The sequence below is a fragment of the Erpetoichthys calabaricus genome, chromosome 2 (genome assembly GCF_900747795.2).
Source record: "Erpetoichthys calabaricus chromosome 2, fErpCal1.3, whole genome shotgun sequence".
In the NCBI taxonomy this organism is placed as follows: domain Eukaryota; kingdom Metazoa; phylum Chordata; class Cladistia; order Polypteriformes; family Polypteridae; genus Erpetoichthys; species Erpetoichthys calabaricus.
The window spans coordinates 70,566,973-70,586,711 of NC_041395.2; the positions used below are offsets into that span (position 1 = coordinate 70,566,973).

At 37.0% G+C, this 19,739-nt stretch overlaps 1 protein-coding gene across 1 annotated transcript in view; it reads left to right on the plus strand.

Moving 5' to 3' along the window:
• The window catches only part of LOC114645958 (spondin-1), a 509,623-nt gene that overhangs the window by 415,946 nt on the left and 73,938 nt on the right, over positions 1 to 19,739 (plus strand). Inside the window, exon 12 of the mRNA XM_028793897.2 lies at positions 10,784 to 10,954. Coding sequence (XP_028649730.1) covers positions 10,784 to 10,954 — 171 coding nt within the window. The remainder of the gene's footprint in view (positions 1 to 10,783; positions 10,955 to 19,739) is intronic.

The window sequence follows — 19,739 nt, forward strand, 5'->3', positions numbered from 1 at the left end:
AGTAAAGATGGACCCAAAACATCAAAGGCTTCCACTAAGAGGTGTGGTGGTACAATATCAAGAGGACTGAGAGTAGGTTTAAGGGTGTCAATAGTACTTTTTAACTGTAAAAGTGAAACAAGATCAAAAGATTCCAAGACAATGCCATGATTAACAGTAGGAAGTTTATAGCCAGTTGGAACAATACCACAGCGGATTGTATCAATTTTACTGACAAAGAATGAAAGAAACTGCTCACATGAAAGAACAGTACTATTTAATCCTGTCATCTTTTCTTAATTGTCCGCCTTTTAAAAATGCAGTGAAGCAAGGCCCTTCGTTTAACTACAATTATATATAAGTCAGTCAGGCATTATCCTATAATGATCCGCTTATATATAGGATCCGCTACACAGGGTCACGGGGGTCTGCTGGAGCCAATCCCAGCCAACACAGGGCACAAGGCATGAACAAATCCTGGGCAGGGCGCACACCCGGGACAATTTAGGATCACCAATGCACCTAACCTGCATGTCTTTGGACTGTGGGAGGAAACCAGAGCACCCGGAGGAAACCCACACAGACACGAGGAGAGCATGTAAACTCCACGCAGGGAGGACCCGGGAAGCGAACCCAGGTCTCCTTACTGCGAGGCAGCACCGCTACCACTGTGCCATCGTGATGCCCATATTATATATAAGTTTGGGCATCAAATAGGATTTCTAGAGGTATTGGAGTCCTGTTTCATCTGCTCCCTTATCTCTTTGTATATCTCTCATTTGTGGTCTTGTGGCCTTTTCGTCTTTTAGTTTGCTTGTTTTTTACTTTACTGGCTTGTTTGTGACTGATTTAGAATTACAGTTTGGGTTTATTTAGATTTCCTTTCTGAGTTATTTTTTGAGTTTTGGATTTAGTTTTGTGTTTTGTTCTTTGTTTCTATTATTATTATTAATATTTTGTAGTGTTGTCTTTTAGGCTTTATGTTTCTTAAACAATTAAATCACAGGTGTAGAACTCTGGTCCTGGAGGGCCGCAGTGGCTGCAGGTTTTCATTTTAACCATCTACTTAATTAGTGTACAGTTTTTGCTGCTAGTTAACTTATTTACCTTATTTTTAATTAACTCAGGCCCCTTAGTTGTCTCTTTTTCGTTAATTAACAGCCAAACAATATGAAACAAAAAACAAGCCGCCACATGACCAGCTCACCTGTGCCCATAACATAATATCTGAAAATAAAGAAGGTGATGGTCTCGGTAAGGTTGATCTCTCAGGTTACCAAAACATTTTGATGGTGTTCTTAGAAAAACAGAAAATCAACAGTTTTAGAAATGTCTGCTGTGGCAGAATGAGAGCAGCAACAAGCAGTGGAATTAAATAACGAGTTTAATTAACAGCAAGAAACGGCTTCTCATTATGAAAGTGGTTGGAGTGAAATTGGTTGGAGTTTGAAATCCCAGTTTAGTTGGTCATCTGTTGGCTTGTTTCATATCTCATTTCTATTTGGCTGTCATTTAATGAAGAAAGGAATACATTCAGATAACTGGATCCTTAAAAACAGGGCTATTAAAATGAAGGGAAAAGAAGTTAATTAGCAGCAAAAACAGGTCACTAATTAAGAAACAGTTAGAATAAAAACCTGCAGCCACTGCGGCCCTCCAGGCCCAGAGTTCGACACCCCTGAATTAAATTATTCATAGTTCTTTTTTTTTTTTTTGGACCAGGGTTTTGCAGTTTCCCTTACCCTATGGCATAGCTTTTGATATAGATTAAGACAGATCCTGGCTTGCCTTATAAGCCTCTCTTTTACATATAAGCAAGGAGCTTGTAGTTGGTAGGTGACCATAAGCAAGACCTTGTCTTGCAGGTAGAAGAAAAGCCAGGGAGTGAAGAAGAAGACTAGAGTTTGGAAGAAGAACAGACAGCAATAGAGGAGTGTAGATGGTAAGTGGACCTTAACAGTCACTCCACCTGCCAGAAAGGACTGACTGCATATATAAGAAGGCCCTGTGGGACACTGGGTTTTTGTTATTTTTACCTTTCTGCCATAGTAATACATTTTTGTTTATCATGATGCGGTAGTGTGGCAATGTTCTGACAAGTATGAATTTTACTGTACTGTGTACTCTACTGTTGCTACTACTTTCAGTTCTCCCTGCTGTTTTAAACTCCTCTTAACAAATTTCCTTTGCATTTTTTATTAGTTTGGCTTCCTAGGTGTTTGTGTACTTTTAAGGACTCTACAAACCACAAAATATATACAGCTGGTACGCTTGTGCAGTTAGGTGTTTGATTATTTAATTGATTTTAGGAAGAAGTGCCCTACAGCTATCGGAGATATGTTGGCTATAATAATTTTTTTTGTTTATTTTATCATTCCTATAAACTTCTTGCTTACAGTAGCTGAACAATATACAGTAAAGTCATGTCTTTGATAAAAAGATCTATTTGTTTGCATTCCCACCATTTAAAACTAGAATTTCCACATTCAACACCAAATGGCATTGTGTTTTTAAATCTGTAATAATTTATTCACTGTGCTTTCCATGCTCCTGTCCTTCCTTGACATTTCCTAACTTGCTGCACTCTAAATACCCATGTTGCTGTAACTCTTAAATTCTATTTAATTCTAATAGATAATACATGTATTCTCCACTGCCTTTCTCCTTCAGCATGCTCTTGTCCACATTTGTATATTACAGTAATCCCTCCTCCATCGCGGGGGTTGCGTTCCAGAGCCACCCGCGAAATAAGAAAATCCGCGAAGTAGAAACCATATGTTTATATGGTTATTTTTATATTGTCATGCTTGGGTCACAGATTTGCGCAGAAACACAGGAGGTTGTAGAGAGACAGGAACGTTATTCAAACACTGCAAACAAACATTTGTCTCTTTTTCAAAAGTTTAAACTGTGCTCCATGACAAGACAGAGAAGACAGTTCCGTCTCACAATTAAAAGAATGCAAACATATCTTCCTCTTCAAAGGAGTGCGCATCAGGAGCACAGGCTGTCAGAAACAGAGAGGAAAGCAAACAAATCAATAGGGCTGTTTGGCTTTTAAGTATGCGAAGCACCGCCGGTACAAAGCTGTTGAAGGCGGCAGCTCACACCCCCTCCGTCAGGAGCAGGGAGAGAGAGAGAGAGAGAGAGAGAGAGAGACAGAGAAAAACAAAGTAAAAAATCAATACGTGCCCTTTGAGCTTTTAAGTATGCGAAGCACCGTGCAGCATGTCGCTTCACGAAGCAGCTGCACACAGAAGGTAGCAACGTGAAGATAATCTTTCAGCATTTTTAGACGAGCGTCCCTATCGTCTAGGTGTGCGAACAGCCCCCCTGCTCACACCCCCTACGTCAGGATCAGAGAAAGTCAGGCGCAAGAGAGACAGAGAAAAGTAAGTTGGGTAGCTTCTCAGCCATCTGCCAATAGCGTCCCTTGTATGAAATCAACTGGGCAAACCAACTGAGGAAGAATGTACCAGAAATTAAAAGACCCATTGTCCTCAGAAATCTGCGAACCAGCAAAAAATCTGCGATATATATTTAAATATGCTTACATATAAAATCCGCGATAGAGTGAAGCCGCGAAAGGTGAAGCGCGATATAGCGAGGGATCACTGTATTCTCACCTTGAAAAATCCAATTTAGCCACAATGTATTGTGGTTATTGTACTGTATGTTGCTACTCAAATGTAAATTGCCATTTCTCTCTCTCTCTCTCTCTTCCAGTTGACTATACAGTAATCACAGAAAATATGTAACTATAGTCACTTGCATTGTTTCAGTACATCTGATAACGGAGATCATAGGCTAATCTGAAACTCAACTCACCAGTTTTTTCAGCTAGGTGTTGCTTATGTTTCTTTAGTGAATGTACTTTTCCCATCTCAACCAGTCAATAGCAGATGCCGAGGCTGTGTGAAGCATGGCAAGACCAACTCTGAACTTTAGGATGGCACAATCATTCACAACGTGGGCCAAGCTTTGCTGTTGTAAACAGAAACAGAGCAGGTTATCATGAAACTCCAATGTATGCAGGTTTGCAGGACATCTGCCAATCCTTGTTCGGTAGTGGTTGAGCGTGACCCAGTCCCGCCTGGGAAGGTCAAATCCTGGCACCTGTTTTGTTGGGTTGTGGATCAGGAAAGAGTTTTCAGGAGGATCTACCACCCGTAGCTTTTTCCATGTGTTGGCAACAGTAACATCCCTAGGCGACCATCAAATTGGGTGCCTGGAAAGGAGACAAAGCCTTGGATGGTGAACAGTGTTGCCATATATCGGTAAACAGTCTTGCCTGTCATATTTTGTTAAAAACCCTGCATTAGCAGCATCACAGCAAATGTGAGGGGGTACTGTGTTGGATGGAGAGCACCTGTTATGATGTGCATAGATTTGTTGAGGTGTGTTTCCACCCGTTTTCACTGAGATGAGTGGTTCCATGCTCAAAAGCAGCAGTCAGCCACTGAGCGTGACAGAGCCAAGGAGGAACACCTGAACACCTTTGCTTTGGTCCTTCACAATGTACCATCCAGCTCTGACAGTAGGTTATTTCTCATCTTAATTTTAGCAGCAATCTTGGACATTAGCTGTTTGAAAGACAAGGTTATGTCGAGAATGACTGCAAGATAAACTGGTGATATGAAGCTGTTTGCCTGCACTTTTGTGGTGGAGGTGAAAGACGTTTGAGACTGTTTTTGATGAACTGGAGATGAGACTCCACTGGTGACAATAATCTGTTAGGGCAATCATGTCCTTGTTCAACTCACACTCCAGCTCATCAAAGGACTTCACCTGCATCCCACAACAGATGTCGGCTGCATAATTGAATTTTCACGATGATGTCTTGGGAAGGTCATTCGTGTAGGGGTTGTAGAGTTTTGGCGAAAGGACAGAGGCTTGTGGTAACCCATTTATCTGTGTTCTCCAAGTTCTTTTCATTTGCCAAGATAAACTTAAAAACAACAGTTTCAAAGGAACAGTTCCACCATGGTGTTGGCTTTTTGGGAAACCAGCATCAATTTGACATGGCAAAAGGAGAACACACAAGATGGCGTATTGTGGAAGGAACAAGCCCTGAGTGAAGAGCACAGTGCTGTTCTCTCACAGCTCATTCTCCTTTGTGTACTGACAGCTTAGCTGTTATCAGACACTTGGTACACTTCATGCAGAACCTCATTATAAGTAAGGATAAAACATAACCATCGATGAGCAGTAATTCCAGATGAAATATTGAAACATTTCATGTAGTACAAGACAACCAAGCCAAATAAGACTGCCATCAAATTTTGCATAGCTGCAGATGTAAATAACAAATATATACTAAGCACTATTTCCTATTTGGAGAATTACCACAGAAAGACAGTCTATGATTGTGGTGAGTGTGACTCATTGAGCCATTTTTGGGAGATGTGTTACTACCAAGATTTTCATCATTAGTATACATGGCAAATAAGCCACTATAAATAAAATAAAACAGGAGAAAGGCATCCGACTTTGAAAGGTAATACAAGAGATGGTCAAGGAGACTGATTCTGATAAAGTGCAGAGGCAATAACAGGTGAGAGAAAGCAAACACAATAACACAAAAGTCACTGAAGCACCACCATTGTGGTTGTGGGAGCACCTCAGACTGAAAAAAGAACTGTTGGTGTGGATGATATTTTACTCATTCCATCATGCTGCTTGCATTTTACCTACATATTCTGTTATGCCTAGCAACATTGCAACTTTGGAAGGATGCACATGGCATAGTAAACCTTCAGGTCTTCTTTGATCCCTGAAGAATAATGCAATGCAACTGCATGATGTAAATGCAATAAAACAAAACAGAACTGTAAAATGTCACTGTGAAGATGAAAAGAATCTGTGCTGACTGCTGATGCAGACTTATTTTGTAATAAGACTACATGTTGCTTCTCGTTTTCAAATGTTTGCATTTTCGCAGAAATATGTGAGTATGGCTGTAAATTTTTTAATTAATGCTACAAAAAAGTTTCTACTTCATTAGTTATTTTATGTGCCCAGCTGACTGAAATGTGTTATTTTTTCTCTTCAGTAATAAATGTTAATATACAGTATACTGAAGCAATTATTCACCCAGCAGCAACACAACCCTTGAAGGTTGTATTTTTCATTTTTATTTGAAAACATATGCTAACATTTAAAATGAAAATATATACAAACAATATATAATGTGTGCCAAAATGTATTTATTTTTACCACTGCTGAAGCTGTATTAGACTGTCTGTGGCTCTGGGGGTAAGGCAGTAGGGGAGCCCTATGAGGATGCCAAGTTGATGGGCCACAAGTGAGAACAAAAGGATTGAGGTACCAATTGGTTTAGCCTCTTTGCCTGTGGTACTGAAGAAATGTTTGCTGGTTTTAATGTTAAAGACAACGCAGGTGTAATGTTTCTTAGACTCAGAATCGTAATTCCTTCAATATTTCCATATATTTCCTTAGATAAGAGTAAAAAAATGAAGAGTATTTTGCTAATCATGATCCTTTAAAAATGCTAAATAATTGAAAATAACGTTGGTTATTATAATGAATTATCTTTTATAGAAACCATGTTGAGGGATATTTTCATAGGCCTGGATGTGAGACTTAGTTCCAAAAGTTTGCTTCTGCGTTTTCCCAACAACTTCCATAACACTGCTCCAAAAAGAAAAAACAGCATTGGAGATGCCTAGACATGACACTGCTTGTAAAGTTGAAAATAGCTGCTTATATTGAGAAAGCTCAAATGACTGTATGAATAAAACTGTCTAATTCAATCTAGAGAAAAGCATTTTGAAATCCTTGAGATCTTTTTGGATGACTCAATATTTTAGTCACCTTTATAAAATGACCTTCTTTTTAGTCAGCCATTTTAGGCCATCACCTTTTAATTATAGGCAGCATGGCGGTACAGTAGACAACCGTGGAGCCAAGGTTCAGCTGTTGGCCTGTTCACTGTTTCTGTAAAGTTATTTTCATTACATCACAAAGCCATTATGCAAAGATTAACTGACTGTAAATTGATCTGGTATGAGTGAATATGATTGTGTGAATGAGGTGAATGTGAGTGAGTGGTGTTCCACTCAGGGTTGACTTCTAGACATTTGAAATAACAAAATGTTGATATGTTTGTCATATTACATGTTGTTTAAGATGCAACATAAATATGTCCTTGTTAACACCAATGTAGTTACAGGAATCTGGTGTCTCTTTATCCATTTATATTCTGACCAAACAACATGTGTCTTTTTATCTAATGCACAGATGAACACTATGGTGATTGGTGTTCATTTGGATTGGAATCTTATGTAAACTGAAACTGAGTTACTGTATAGTAATACCTTTATCTGAGTTTAGTCAACAGAATGGAAAACTAAATTATATTTAAAAAGCCCATGCATGATTTTTGAGCCTTGCATTATAGACTGAAACATTGTACACTATCACTAAGTGCAGCTTATTTATTTACATGGCTCATCTATTTTCTGTAGTCTCTTTGTCTAATTAAAGGTATCGTGCACCTTTATTTGATTTTGTACTAAAATAGTACCAGATATCAGTTTGTTATTAATGAAAGAATGAGAGTACCACTACTTTCAAGTATCATATAAATAGGCTGATTCATATCTAATTAATATTATGTTCACTTCCCTAGTGGTTGACAATGCAGGTCATGTATATTATGTGTATTAAGAGTGAATACTTGTGCATGGAAATATGAAAGCAGTGTAATTGTAATTATTGCTCCTAGAATGTGAAATGTAATAAACCTGAACCTCAAGTGGCTACTTTATTAGGTTTGCCCACTCTTCCTATGTAATGAACTACTTAGGCAGTGACAGAATCATATGTGAAAACAGGAACATTTGAAAAATGTAATGGATGCAGTGTGACAACTCAATCAATTACTAATGTTTACAACAGTGGTTCAGAAGAAGTCATATCACATAGCACATCGTATCTTGCTCCATATGGGACATGGCAACAGATGACATAACTCATCAGTTCTTGGATCCATCCTGTTATGTGTCAATGTTGGTGTTAAGTAAAAATGTGGGGTGATTGTGTCTAATAAACTGATCATGCTAATTCTGTTCTGACTAGCCTTAAGTCACCCATATCCTTGTTCAATTCTAAAATGCAGCATATTTAATTAAGCATGTTTTTGGGGTATGGCACAGTGACGCAGCTGTTAATGTTGTTGCTTCATAGATGTAGTCTCTTGTTTTCATATTCTGGGCCTGGTCATTGTCTATATGAGTTTGGCACCATCTCTCTGTGTCATCATGGGGTGCTTCAATTACACATCCCAAAGAAATGTGTGCGAGGTTAACTTTGTGCCCAGTGTTACTAGTGCAGACTTAACTAAATTATGCGGATTTGATAAAGTAAAGCTTTTGGAAACAGTAATTTATATTGTATGCATTCAGCATGTCTACATTGTGATAACCTAACAGCTAGTCACTAATAATAACCATCCTAAATATTTATATCAGTTGAAGATGTAGTATTCATGTGGAACTGGTGAACACTGAAAGTGTGTATTCAGTGAAATAATAACCAATCAATCGGTAAAAGATTTTTTATCAACCTGCATAGGTCAAGATGTAGAGATTATATTTAAATATTTGTAAAAGATCTTATGTTTAAACATCTAATACCAAGACTACTCAGACTTTCATAGATAAGGCTGTCACACCGCAAATGTGATTATGAAGATAGCAAATTCTTCCACTACTTTCTAGTGCATCATTTTCCATGCATTATCATGAATTAAAATTTGTTTAAAATTCTTAAGCTTTTGATATGTCGTCCTCCTTTTAATATTTTTGTTCATACAATGCCATAACACCACCCATGTGACATTTGAAGTTATGGAGAGTTTCTAAATGTACAATCAACTTCATTAAATTACAAATAAATATAAAGTGTAACAGACTTTACCCTTGATTATTTTTAAGTGATGGGGGAGCACTCCAGAAACCAATGTGATGCAGTGAAGGCATCCAAACCCAAAAGGCTCCCTCAAAATCTATGCAAGCCACAAAAATAGTTATTTAATTTTAAACAGAGAAATATATCATTTGTGCATTTTTATGTTAAACAAAGAATGAGAAACTGGTATTTCACGTCCAATCATATTATAAAATATTCAGAGCCCGTTACTGAGTTTACAAGAAAATATGCAGAAAGCTCTTCACAGGCATGACTGAGAATGCTTCACAAGCTGAACGGCGTGAGAGGTGTGCCTGGGAATGGAGTAGGTGTTTCTAAATGTTTGAACAGCAGTCTGCATCCTTTAAATCAGGATAGTTCAAGAGGATAAAGAATGACTTAGAAATCAAGCAAATTGGAACATCACCCAGGGATTTTGGTGTTGCTGTATTTAGTTGTTCAATAAATGAGCCCATTATTGGAAACATCCTGTGGCAATGCTACAGAGGGGACTTTGATTCACTGCTGTCAGCCAAAGTACACAGGGACCAATGGGAAATAAGTGCATGCTTTAAAAGAAACTGGAGTTCAACTTCAGACTTCATTGGTAACCAAAGTGGTCCAGGCGCCGCTGCAGTGGTCTTCAACAGATAGCATCTCAGTTATATATAATACATCACAAAAGGTGGCTTTTCCACATAGTGCTGCTGATTATTTTTTTTGCAAACTACATATCCCCATATAAAGCAATTAGTATGCCTGAGATATGCATATGTTAACTGGTACCATTCCCCATATCTAATTAATTGTTTATCAGATATTATCAGAGTAAGATTTCAGTGTTTAGCCAATGGGAATCCCCGGAGTTTCTCACAAGCTTTTGTCATCTACCAGTCCCAGACCCAGTTAGAAATAATGATGTACCCTATCTGAACAAAAATCAATAAAAAAACATAGGGCAATTAAAAAATACTGGCCAGGCACAGAGCAGTCTCTGAAATAAACCTTTTATTGGAATAGGAGGGTGGGCCCAGGAGATGGTGGGCCCAAGAGTTTTTCACAACACCTGTGTTAGCAACAGAGAAGAGACACACATATTGCAGCCTTTTTTAGATTAAAAAAATAATAAAAACGTTTCTTGATCAGTTCAGGAATTTATTTTGGTCATAGCTTTATGTGATTTGATCCTGAATACTGGCCACTTGACTTTGATGGTAATGTTCAAAATAAGTGAGGTTTATATAGATCAGTGTGTTCATTCCACTGACTAATTGTCCTTTAAACTGGCTTGATTTAATTTGGGGGCATGTACTATTTTATATAGTGCTAGTTGGTGTTGGATGACTGTATTCATTAGGTAAAAAAAATACATTTAAAATACGTGTTATTTGTTCACTCAAGTGTCCTCTTGATAGGGGAAATCAAGCAAGAGGACACCTACTTTTTCAGAACACTATGTATATGTATGTGTGAGTCTGGTATATACACTATATGTCTATGAAAATGTTAACATTCATTTAAATACTTACCTATTTGGTCCATATATCAATTACTTTAGTTGCTTTGCAAGCAAACAAAATATATATATTTTTTTCTTCTTCACAATTCCTGTCATTTTTTATTGTGTTGTGAGTTGCCTGACTCAATGGTTAGGTTAACAATCTGATTACTGTTGGATTTCTACAGCAGTTTAGACTACGTACGTAAGACTGGCGTGAATAAAAGGGACACATTTCACTTCTACATACAGGGTTTAAGTTCTATTTATAAGAAGAACTGTAAAGAAATAAGACAATAAGAAGATCTGTAAAGAAAATACATGTAATATCAATTTTGAAGAAGACCCTTACTTTATTTTAAATCATCTTTCCAGATGCATCAACTTGCATGATGTCGGAATGGATAACTTGGTCTCCATGCAGCGTATCCTGCGGAATGGGCATGCGGTCCAGGGAAAGATATGTCAAACAGTTTCCAGAAGATGGCTCTACATGTACACTGCCAACAGAGGAGACTGAGAAATGCATTGTCAATGAAGATTGTTGTAAGTTTTTTTACTAATGTGAATTAATTCTTATGAAAAACATAGACATTTATGGAAAATAAAAGGGGTTAGGTCAATGCCAACTCTCCCAGTATGGCCCACTTTAAACTCTGTTCTGCTAGTTGTAATGTTAAAGGCACCCTTCAAAAGAAAAAAGAAAAATCTCCGGTACAGATAAAACGAGTTTGACCAACAGGTCACTTCTTCAAAGAAATGTGAGTACCCTCCTAAAAAAGTCCAGTATATCCTCTTCCAATATCTGTTTTAGATGTTAATTTCAGGGGAAGGGTTAAATTACTAGGGTGTTGTACCATGTTAGCCATTATGGATGCAATGACAAATCAAGCAAAATGACACCTTTTATTGACTATGTTTTTTTTTAACATTAACACATAACCTGTTATACAGTTGTCTGTTTTCCTGCAAAAAAAAAAAGAAAAAATACACTGTTTCTGTACCCTCCAGGAGATGTAAGAACTACATTTTCTATCCCCTGTGTTCTTTCTTTTTTCTAGCTTTCTTTGTAATTCATTTCCATTTTTTGTGTTCAAAGAGTAGACTGAAAGTAAAGTCATTCAGCTTTAGTTGTAAAGCTGATTTCACCAGGTTGGCCCGTGTTCAAAAAAATTCAACAAAATACATTGGGTTATATGTCAAATTCAGTCAAAGATGAAACGATAAACCCATAATTTCTAATTTGCTGGCTTTCAGAAATGCAATTAGAAAAAAAAATCAAAAACAAATCAAATGATTGAAATTAGACAGAAGTCTGTTTCATACAGTTTCTTCCAAAGTTTTCTATACCTGAGTTTTCTATACCTGAGCTGAGAAAATGACAAATACTGATAAAGAACAAGGACTCTCAGTAGCATTAGAGCAACAACAGGCTCAGAGTTATACAAGCTTTCCTCTCACTTGCATGCTAAGTTAATTGGTAACGTTAACGTTATCCTGTATAAGTGAGTGTAGCTGTCTGCATGAATGAGCCTTTGTGATGACACCTAACTTGTGTGATGTTCTACCAGAATAGACTTCAGCCCCCATGATCCACAAATAAATTAGCCAGGTTTGATGATAAATGATTCTGTATAATTTACAATATACCAGAGGTGGCCAACTCCGATCCTGGAGAGCCACAGTGGCTACAAGTTTTCATTCTTACCATTTTCTACATATGTGACTAGCTTTTGCTACTACAGTAATTAGCTTCACTTAATTTAGTTGCTATTTAAGACTCAGGCCTTTTAAATCAGGACTGAGCAGCATCGGTCCTGGAGGGCCACAGTGGCATTAGGATTTTGTTCCAACTCCAATTACTTCATGAGAAATCATTCACTGTTGATGAAGCACTTATTGCTCAAGTGACATTTTTCTGCTTCAGTTTTAGTTGTCTCGATTATGATGTTAAGATTTGTAACCCTTAATTGCTTATTTTAGTCTAAAACATCTTTATTTATTGTTTTAACTGCTCCTTATTAGCAATAAGATGCAAATAACAGAGGAGCCAACAGTTCTACATCTAGCTTGTCTCCATTCCACCAGTGCGTATTCATCATTCACTTTTTGGTTTAATTAAGTACTCCAATGGAAACTGAAGAGAAAGTGAAGAGCTGAACTCATCCATTTTAGGCTTCAAATCTCTTGGATGATACATGATACATTTAGATCCCCAAACTATGCAACTCTTCAATTCCACCCGGGGGGGGTAAACATTAACATTATACATAGTTATTGTCTGTTTTTACCTGCATTATTATCAATCTTTAATTTAATATTGTTTTGTATATCAGTATGCTGCTGCTGGAGTATGTGAATTTCCCCTTGGGATTAATAAAGTATCTATCTATCTATCTATCTATCTATCTATCTATCTATCTATCTATCTATCTATCTATCTATCTATCTATCTATCTATCTATGTATCCTTAGAAAGGGGGAAAAACATCTATGATTTGAGAATGGACAGACATGGTAAAGTTAAAACATTAACAACATATTAAATTAAATAAGATCTTTAATTGGTTTCAACTTAAGCAACTGGGTTGGAGCAAAAACCTGCAAACACCGCAGCTCTACAGGATCGGAATTGCAATATGTATACTCTAGCACCGTGTTTCCCAAACTCAGTCCTGAGGACCCACTGCATCTACAGGTTTTTGTTCCAACCAGATTCTTAATCAGTGACAATACCTGATAGCACTGATCTCATTTAATTAGCTCTTTTTTTTCTTTTATTCTACATTCAGAAAAGCACAGCAGCATGGTTTTTACATTTATAAGACATTTAGAAATATTTCTGCTTTTGCTATAGACTTAAATGCTTAACTCTTCTTTTTTTGATTTCATTATATTTTGCCCTTTCTCTGAGCAGTTTTCCCCCTTCATTGTATCTTATTAATGACAATTAAAAATGAGCAGAGCAGACACCCAGGTAAACAAAACTGAATAATCAAAAGGCTGCAACTTCTTTAGCGTCAAACCCACTAATTAGTAAATAATGGATTAATTAAACAATTAGAACACCTAGAAAACCAGAATGAAAATCAAGATGAAAATATTGTTAAAAAGAAAAAAAAATACATTATTCCCATATAACTGCTTGGTACATTTTAATTTTTTTTTTTTTTTTTTTACGAAACTTAGTTTTCTCATTTCTATATTGTTCCCAAAACACAGAACTTGGGAAATAACATTTCACTTAATTAGCCCAGGAGTTCAGTTAAAAGCAGAAGCTGGTTGGAACAAAAACCTGCAGCCATGGTGGGAGTTTGGGAAGCACTCCTCTAGCAGAATCGAAGTGTGGTCCTGGCTTGGTCACTGTCTGTATGGAGTTTCTAAACCTCTCCTTGTTAATGTAACTTTCTTTCTACATCTCAAAGCCTTGTGGGTAAAGTTGATTTTGACTCTAAAGTAGCTCAGCATGAGTGACTATGGGTGTGTGCACAAGTGTCCCTTGCTATACACAGGTGACATATCCAATGTTGGTATCTGGCTTGTACTCACTGCTGCAAAATCTTTCCATGAGATTGAATTAGACCGGGGGTTAAATAGGAGTTGTTACCTGTGCCTTTGGTGAAGTATGTGGAGACCAGAGGCCTCATTTATAAACAGTGCGTACACACAAAAATGTTAGGTAAGCCCATTTCCACGCTCACATCGCGGTGTATAAAATCTAAACTTGCCGTAAATCCATGCACATTTTCATGCCAGCTAAATGCTTGGTTGTACGCATGTTCTCCACTTGGTTTTGCAAACTGGCGGCACCCAGCGTCAAAGCAGTGCTTTTGTTCCAGTGTGGTTTCCCTTTCTTTTTTAGATCCACTCTCTGACGTGACTTTATCATATACACTGAAATTAACCGCATATTGTTTATTAGTTTAAGGCTTCTGATTGTAATTAACCTGTAACAATATAATGGTCCACGGAATGGCCAAACTATTCCAAATACCATAGCTGCTTTAGCATTGTTCCTCTCAATGCACAACTCAGAGTATTTATATCACTGTATCTGAGTGTGGAAACACAGCTCTACAGCAGCTGATCGGAAAGAGAATTATCGGTATACAGCATCAAGCACATGCTGCCTCAGCCATCCGTTATTTAAACTGCTCTCATACGACAAACGCTTCAGAGCCTTTCCTGTACGGACCTCACGGTTCAGAAACAGTTTCATCAACTATAAACACACTCAATTAGTCCATCAAGTGCTCCTTGTAGAACTGTTTATACTTATTAGTACAATTACCTCACTGTAAACTTGCACAACCTGAGCCACTTTATAAAGCACATATTTACATATGATGATGATATAATTTTTAAGATGAAATGCAGCAAAATATGTTCATTGCATTATACAGATAAAATGTTAACATCATTTAAATGATCTATATTGTTAATAATTAAACATGTGTGGACACGGTGTTACAGCGCTAGCTAGTTCAGGGATTGTTCCTGCCTCGCACTGTATTCTTGCTGGGGCTGGCGTGACACTGGAAGGATAGATGGATGGAATAATTAAACATGTACTATGAAGATTTTTCAGTGTTCCTTAAAAGTTTTGAAGAATTGGTGTTCTCAGCTTACAGATGGCTGAACGTCTATTACAGAGCTGATTGTGTGGTGATTGGTTACTTGGAGAAAGAAATGGAAGGACAGGAATTGGAGGTTAGTATGTTTGAAAGAGACAGTACTGCTGCAATAAACTATTTCATTGAAGGTCGCGCACAGCGCAGCAAGCATCTTGTGGCAGGCAGGAACAATCTCTGGACAGGGTGCCAGCTTGTCACTGTCACTGCGCCACCGTGTCCCCATGTTTAATAACATGCTTTAACTCCTATCATCATGAAAATGATATCAAGTATACAACTCAGTATTTTAATTATTCAGAGAGCTGTAATATCATGAATGTGATGGATTCTGTGTCCTGTTGGAGGAAGAGAATGCCTGTTTAAGAAGCACGTAGTGATTCACACACTTAGAGCACATAGAAGAACACATACAAAGCAAAGCATTTAACGCGCTATTTTAGTTATGATGGTATTTGAGAAACTAGTAAATTAAATGATTTAAAGATGAAGTTTATGATGTTCTACTATAATGACAAAATAAACTATGTGTTTAAAGTGGAAATTTCAAGATTAAAGTTGACATTTTGAGCTTTTTTCTCACTGTGTCCCTATTAAGCTTTCATATGACACTCAGACGGTGGGCTACGACTCGCCTTTTCACAGCGACTTTGATATCTGACAACTTTTTTATTTCGGGCACTGTGCGACTTTTTAAACTTGAGCATTTGAGTTTCTCCAACATTGTATGTCACTCGATCAACTTCCTTTTGTTGTTTATAGCACTGTTTAAACCAACAAATAGTACATTTCTCCTTGCTTCCACTTGGTATTTGCTGAAATTCTTTTATTTCCCCCCATGCTTTTGCCATTGCCTTTTCAAAGAGGAGTTAGGGAGTGGCAGCAGGCATGTGCATGTGCGTTACTTTCATGCTGACCGGGATTTACAGTATGTAGCGGAAGAACGTGGAAGTTGCCATTCGTACAGATTCATGCATCTGGGTTTTTTTTGTGCATACGCACATTTTCGCTTTTGTCCGTACATCATGTTTTAGTATGAATTCTAAGCACGGCGTTATGCATGAGGCCCCAGGTGCAGGGAAAATAAACTTGGCCAGTGAACCAGTTAAGTTAAAAGCATATTCAAACCCTAGGTAGTCAGTAGCTCAGCCATCTTTCATTAAAACTACCAGTTGACCAAACCCAGTGGACAGTTGACTTGTGAAGTCAGTACAAATAATTTTGCTCAGTTATTACTTCATTTTTTGCAATTACTCATAATTTAACATTAAGTTCTAGGTCAGTGTTGCACCGTGTGTATTTGTACATTTTCCCTTTTACGATTCGTTGACTCTGAATCTTCCTGAAGATGTTGCTTCAGTGCTTTTCAGTTCTACTATTTTTGAATATATCCTTGCAATTAAAATGACATTTATATATAAGTTATTTCTAGTACCTCTAACTTTACAACTCTAAACTGGACTAATCAGGGTCGATCAGGGATGGGGAATGTCGTGGCTGCAGGTTTTTGTTCCAACTCAGTTGCCTAATAAGATGCACTTTTTGCTCAAGTAAGACGTCTGCTTCATTTTAGTTGTCTCACCCGTTAAGATTTTAAACCATTATTGCTTATTTTATTTTTAAACAGCAGTATTCTTGGTATTTAATTGCTCCTTATTTGCAATAAGATGCAAATGACAAAAGAGAGCAGCATTTCTCCATTTAGCTTGTTTCCATTTACACCTGTGTGTATTTATTGTGCACTGTTTGGTTTATTAAATATTTGGAAGGAAAGTGAAGAGAAAAAAGTGAAGAACTCAGAATTACTCATTCCTTTTAGACTTTAAATCATTTGGATGCTATCCTTAGAAATGAAAAAAATGTAGGATATGAGAATGACCTGACATGGCAGAGTTAAAGCACTAACAAGCCGTGAAATTAATTAATTAAATTATTGACAAGGATTGTTTTCTAACTGGGTTGGAACAAAAACCAGCAGCCACTGCGGCCTCACAGGACTGACTTTGCCCGCCCCTGGTATAAAAGGATGGGTAGGTGGATGCACAGTGTCTAAATATAATTTTATTTATTTATGTTATTAAATGGTTCATCTAGCAAAAAAAATAAATAAAGTCAAATATTAAAAATAGACCATTCCCTTTCTTTCACAACTATTTCTCATGAATTTGTCAACAGTACAGTATGTGTCAGAAATCTTGTATTTCATTTCTTTTTTAAGTAGTTCTAAAAACTAGACTGCTGCAGTTTATGATGACTATCGGTGATTTTAAAACGACATACTGTACTCTTGCATTAAGTTTATAATCTCTAATTTCTAAAGAGCTTTGGCATTCACGGTATCATAAATAAATACAACAAACCACAGATGTACTTATTCATTATCAGATTCATCAGAGCTTGAATTCTGAGCAGGGAAGTGGGAAAATAGTCTTGTTAAAATGCTGCAGTAATTATATTTGCTAATTTCTGAGAAAAAAAAAAAGAAATTCTAGATCGCCTTGTTGAGTCTTAACTATTTAAATTTAAATTTAAATCTTAACTATTTAAATTTTCAGTTATATATATATATATATATATATATATATATATATAGCATTAATTGCCACAGGTTGTAATAACAAATGAAAGAATAAAGTACAGAATATGTTGCTTTAAAATAAGCCATATACAATAGCATTTAAATCATGCTGTGTGATTTATGTTTCTACGTGTAAAACAACAGGGAGCTGGTGTTCCAAGAGGAAAAATCTAATTTAATTGCAAGAATCGAAGAGGCTAAAACTGTAAAAAGACCACCATTGGAATCTTTATGAGATGTACTCATGAGGTCGTTAGATGGCATTATGAACATCTTCCAACAGGCAAAAGAGGTGGGACAACAGACCAAGGTTAGCTGAAGTTAGGGGTCTTCTTCTAGATTAGTTAGCACCTTCTTGGCTGAGAAGAGAGAACAGAAGTGTGACTTCCTGTGCAAATGTAAGTAATGCCTCCTATGTCCCCTTTAACTGAGTTTCCAAAAAAAGGAGGACAATAGTCATATGTTGTACAAGATGCACCAGGTTTTTGCAAACTCGGTAAGCACTCTGGGTAAACATTTTTATTTTAGTTATCACATACAAGTAATTTAGTTCAATTTAAGAAATTGACAGCTCACCATCCGTGTGTATTAACTTCATTCACTGAGGTTATTTGCATTCATGAGTCCCATATGAATGTTCTAGAAGGTCCCCACTGGGTTTTATCAAAGGTTTAGGTAATTTATTATGATGAATTAGTGAGTGTTTTAACATGAAGAGTGCATGTGGCATGCATACTCTGAAGCACAGTTTATTCAATGCATAAGTGTCACAGAATATTATGTTTATTAGAAGAAAAAATTTGCAGCTTTAACATTTGCCAAAAATAATTTTATTAGCTATTCTGTATTTCCATGATTGGTTAGGTGTAAGTCTACATCAGAATTAGGATTAGTCTGTAGGGTTTTAATGCTTCATACTGTGATGGCAGCACCACTGTGTGCCTCTCTAGTTCAAAATATAAGTGAGACAAAAGTCAGATGTCTCAAAAACAGTGCTTTATGAAAGAAATACAAATGACACAACAGGGAAATGATTATAAGGAACAAGAAAAAAGCAAAACAGACCCAGCGCAACTACCTTATGGAGTAGCTTACTCACTTACAGAAACTAATACAAACCCCACAAAACACACAAATGCACTCCCACATACCTCTCATTGTCTCTTTTTCTGTATTAATAATTCTGGCCACACTATATTCTTTTCATTTGATACCCTGATTCAAACACACCACCAGTCTCTAAGCTGGGTGGCAGACTGGCAACGGACAGCAGTTAAGGCTTAGGGTTCCTTCTGGGAAAGTCCCTGTATCCAATTCCATTGTCATCAATATTTTTTGAAGGTCCTTGCACCTTGGCACAAGAACTCTGTCTGGTGGCCCCAAGAATTATGTTCCTGAGCCCCTATTCCCAGTTAAATAATAGGATGATCCCCACATTTCCTATCCATCAAAACAGATCACATAGCTTTACCAAAACCATTAGCTGCCACCATTTGAACTGGGGCGGTTGAGCTCATCATCTGAAAGACCCAAGAGAACTGTTGCTTATTGCCCTCAGAGCAAGTACATGGCACCGTTTCCACAAAATGGACATACTAGCCCGTGGTGATTTCCATTTACTCACAATTACACCTGGACAAGGTCTTCAATCAGCAAAATATCCTTTTCTTTTAAATAAACTCTGTTAGTATCATCACACTCATATTTCACACTTTTTCATCTACTGCTCCTTGCCAACTGGGAAACCAACAACAGCAATAATCAAATTTACAGACTTGCGGTTAATACATTGCCAAGGTACTTTTCATGAATGCACAGTATAAGTACTTAAATTAAATTTACAGTTGGAAAGTAGGGAGGTTGAGTGAGTAAATTGTGAACATTTTAAACACCATCGCTTTATTTTATAGACTAATATGTTCACAAACAGAAAACAAATGATGCCCAAGTCTTTTTATTTTTACTAAAACATACTTTTCTCAAAAATGCTGAATTTTGAGAAGTGAGTAAAGTTAGAGGTAAAATTTTCAAACCATAAAGTTGCAGTTATGAATGGTTTATTATTAAAAAAATATGATGTTGTCTTTGTCACTTCCACATTCTGTCTCTCTCTTTCTCTCTC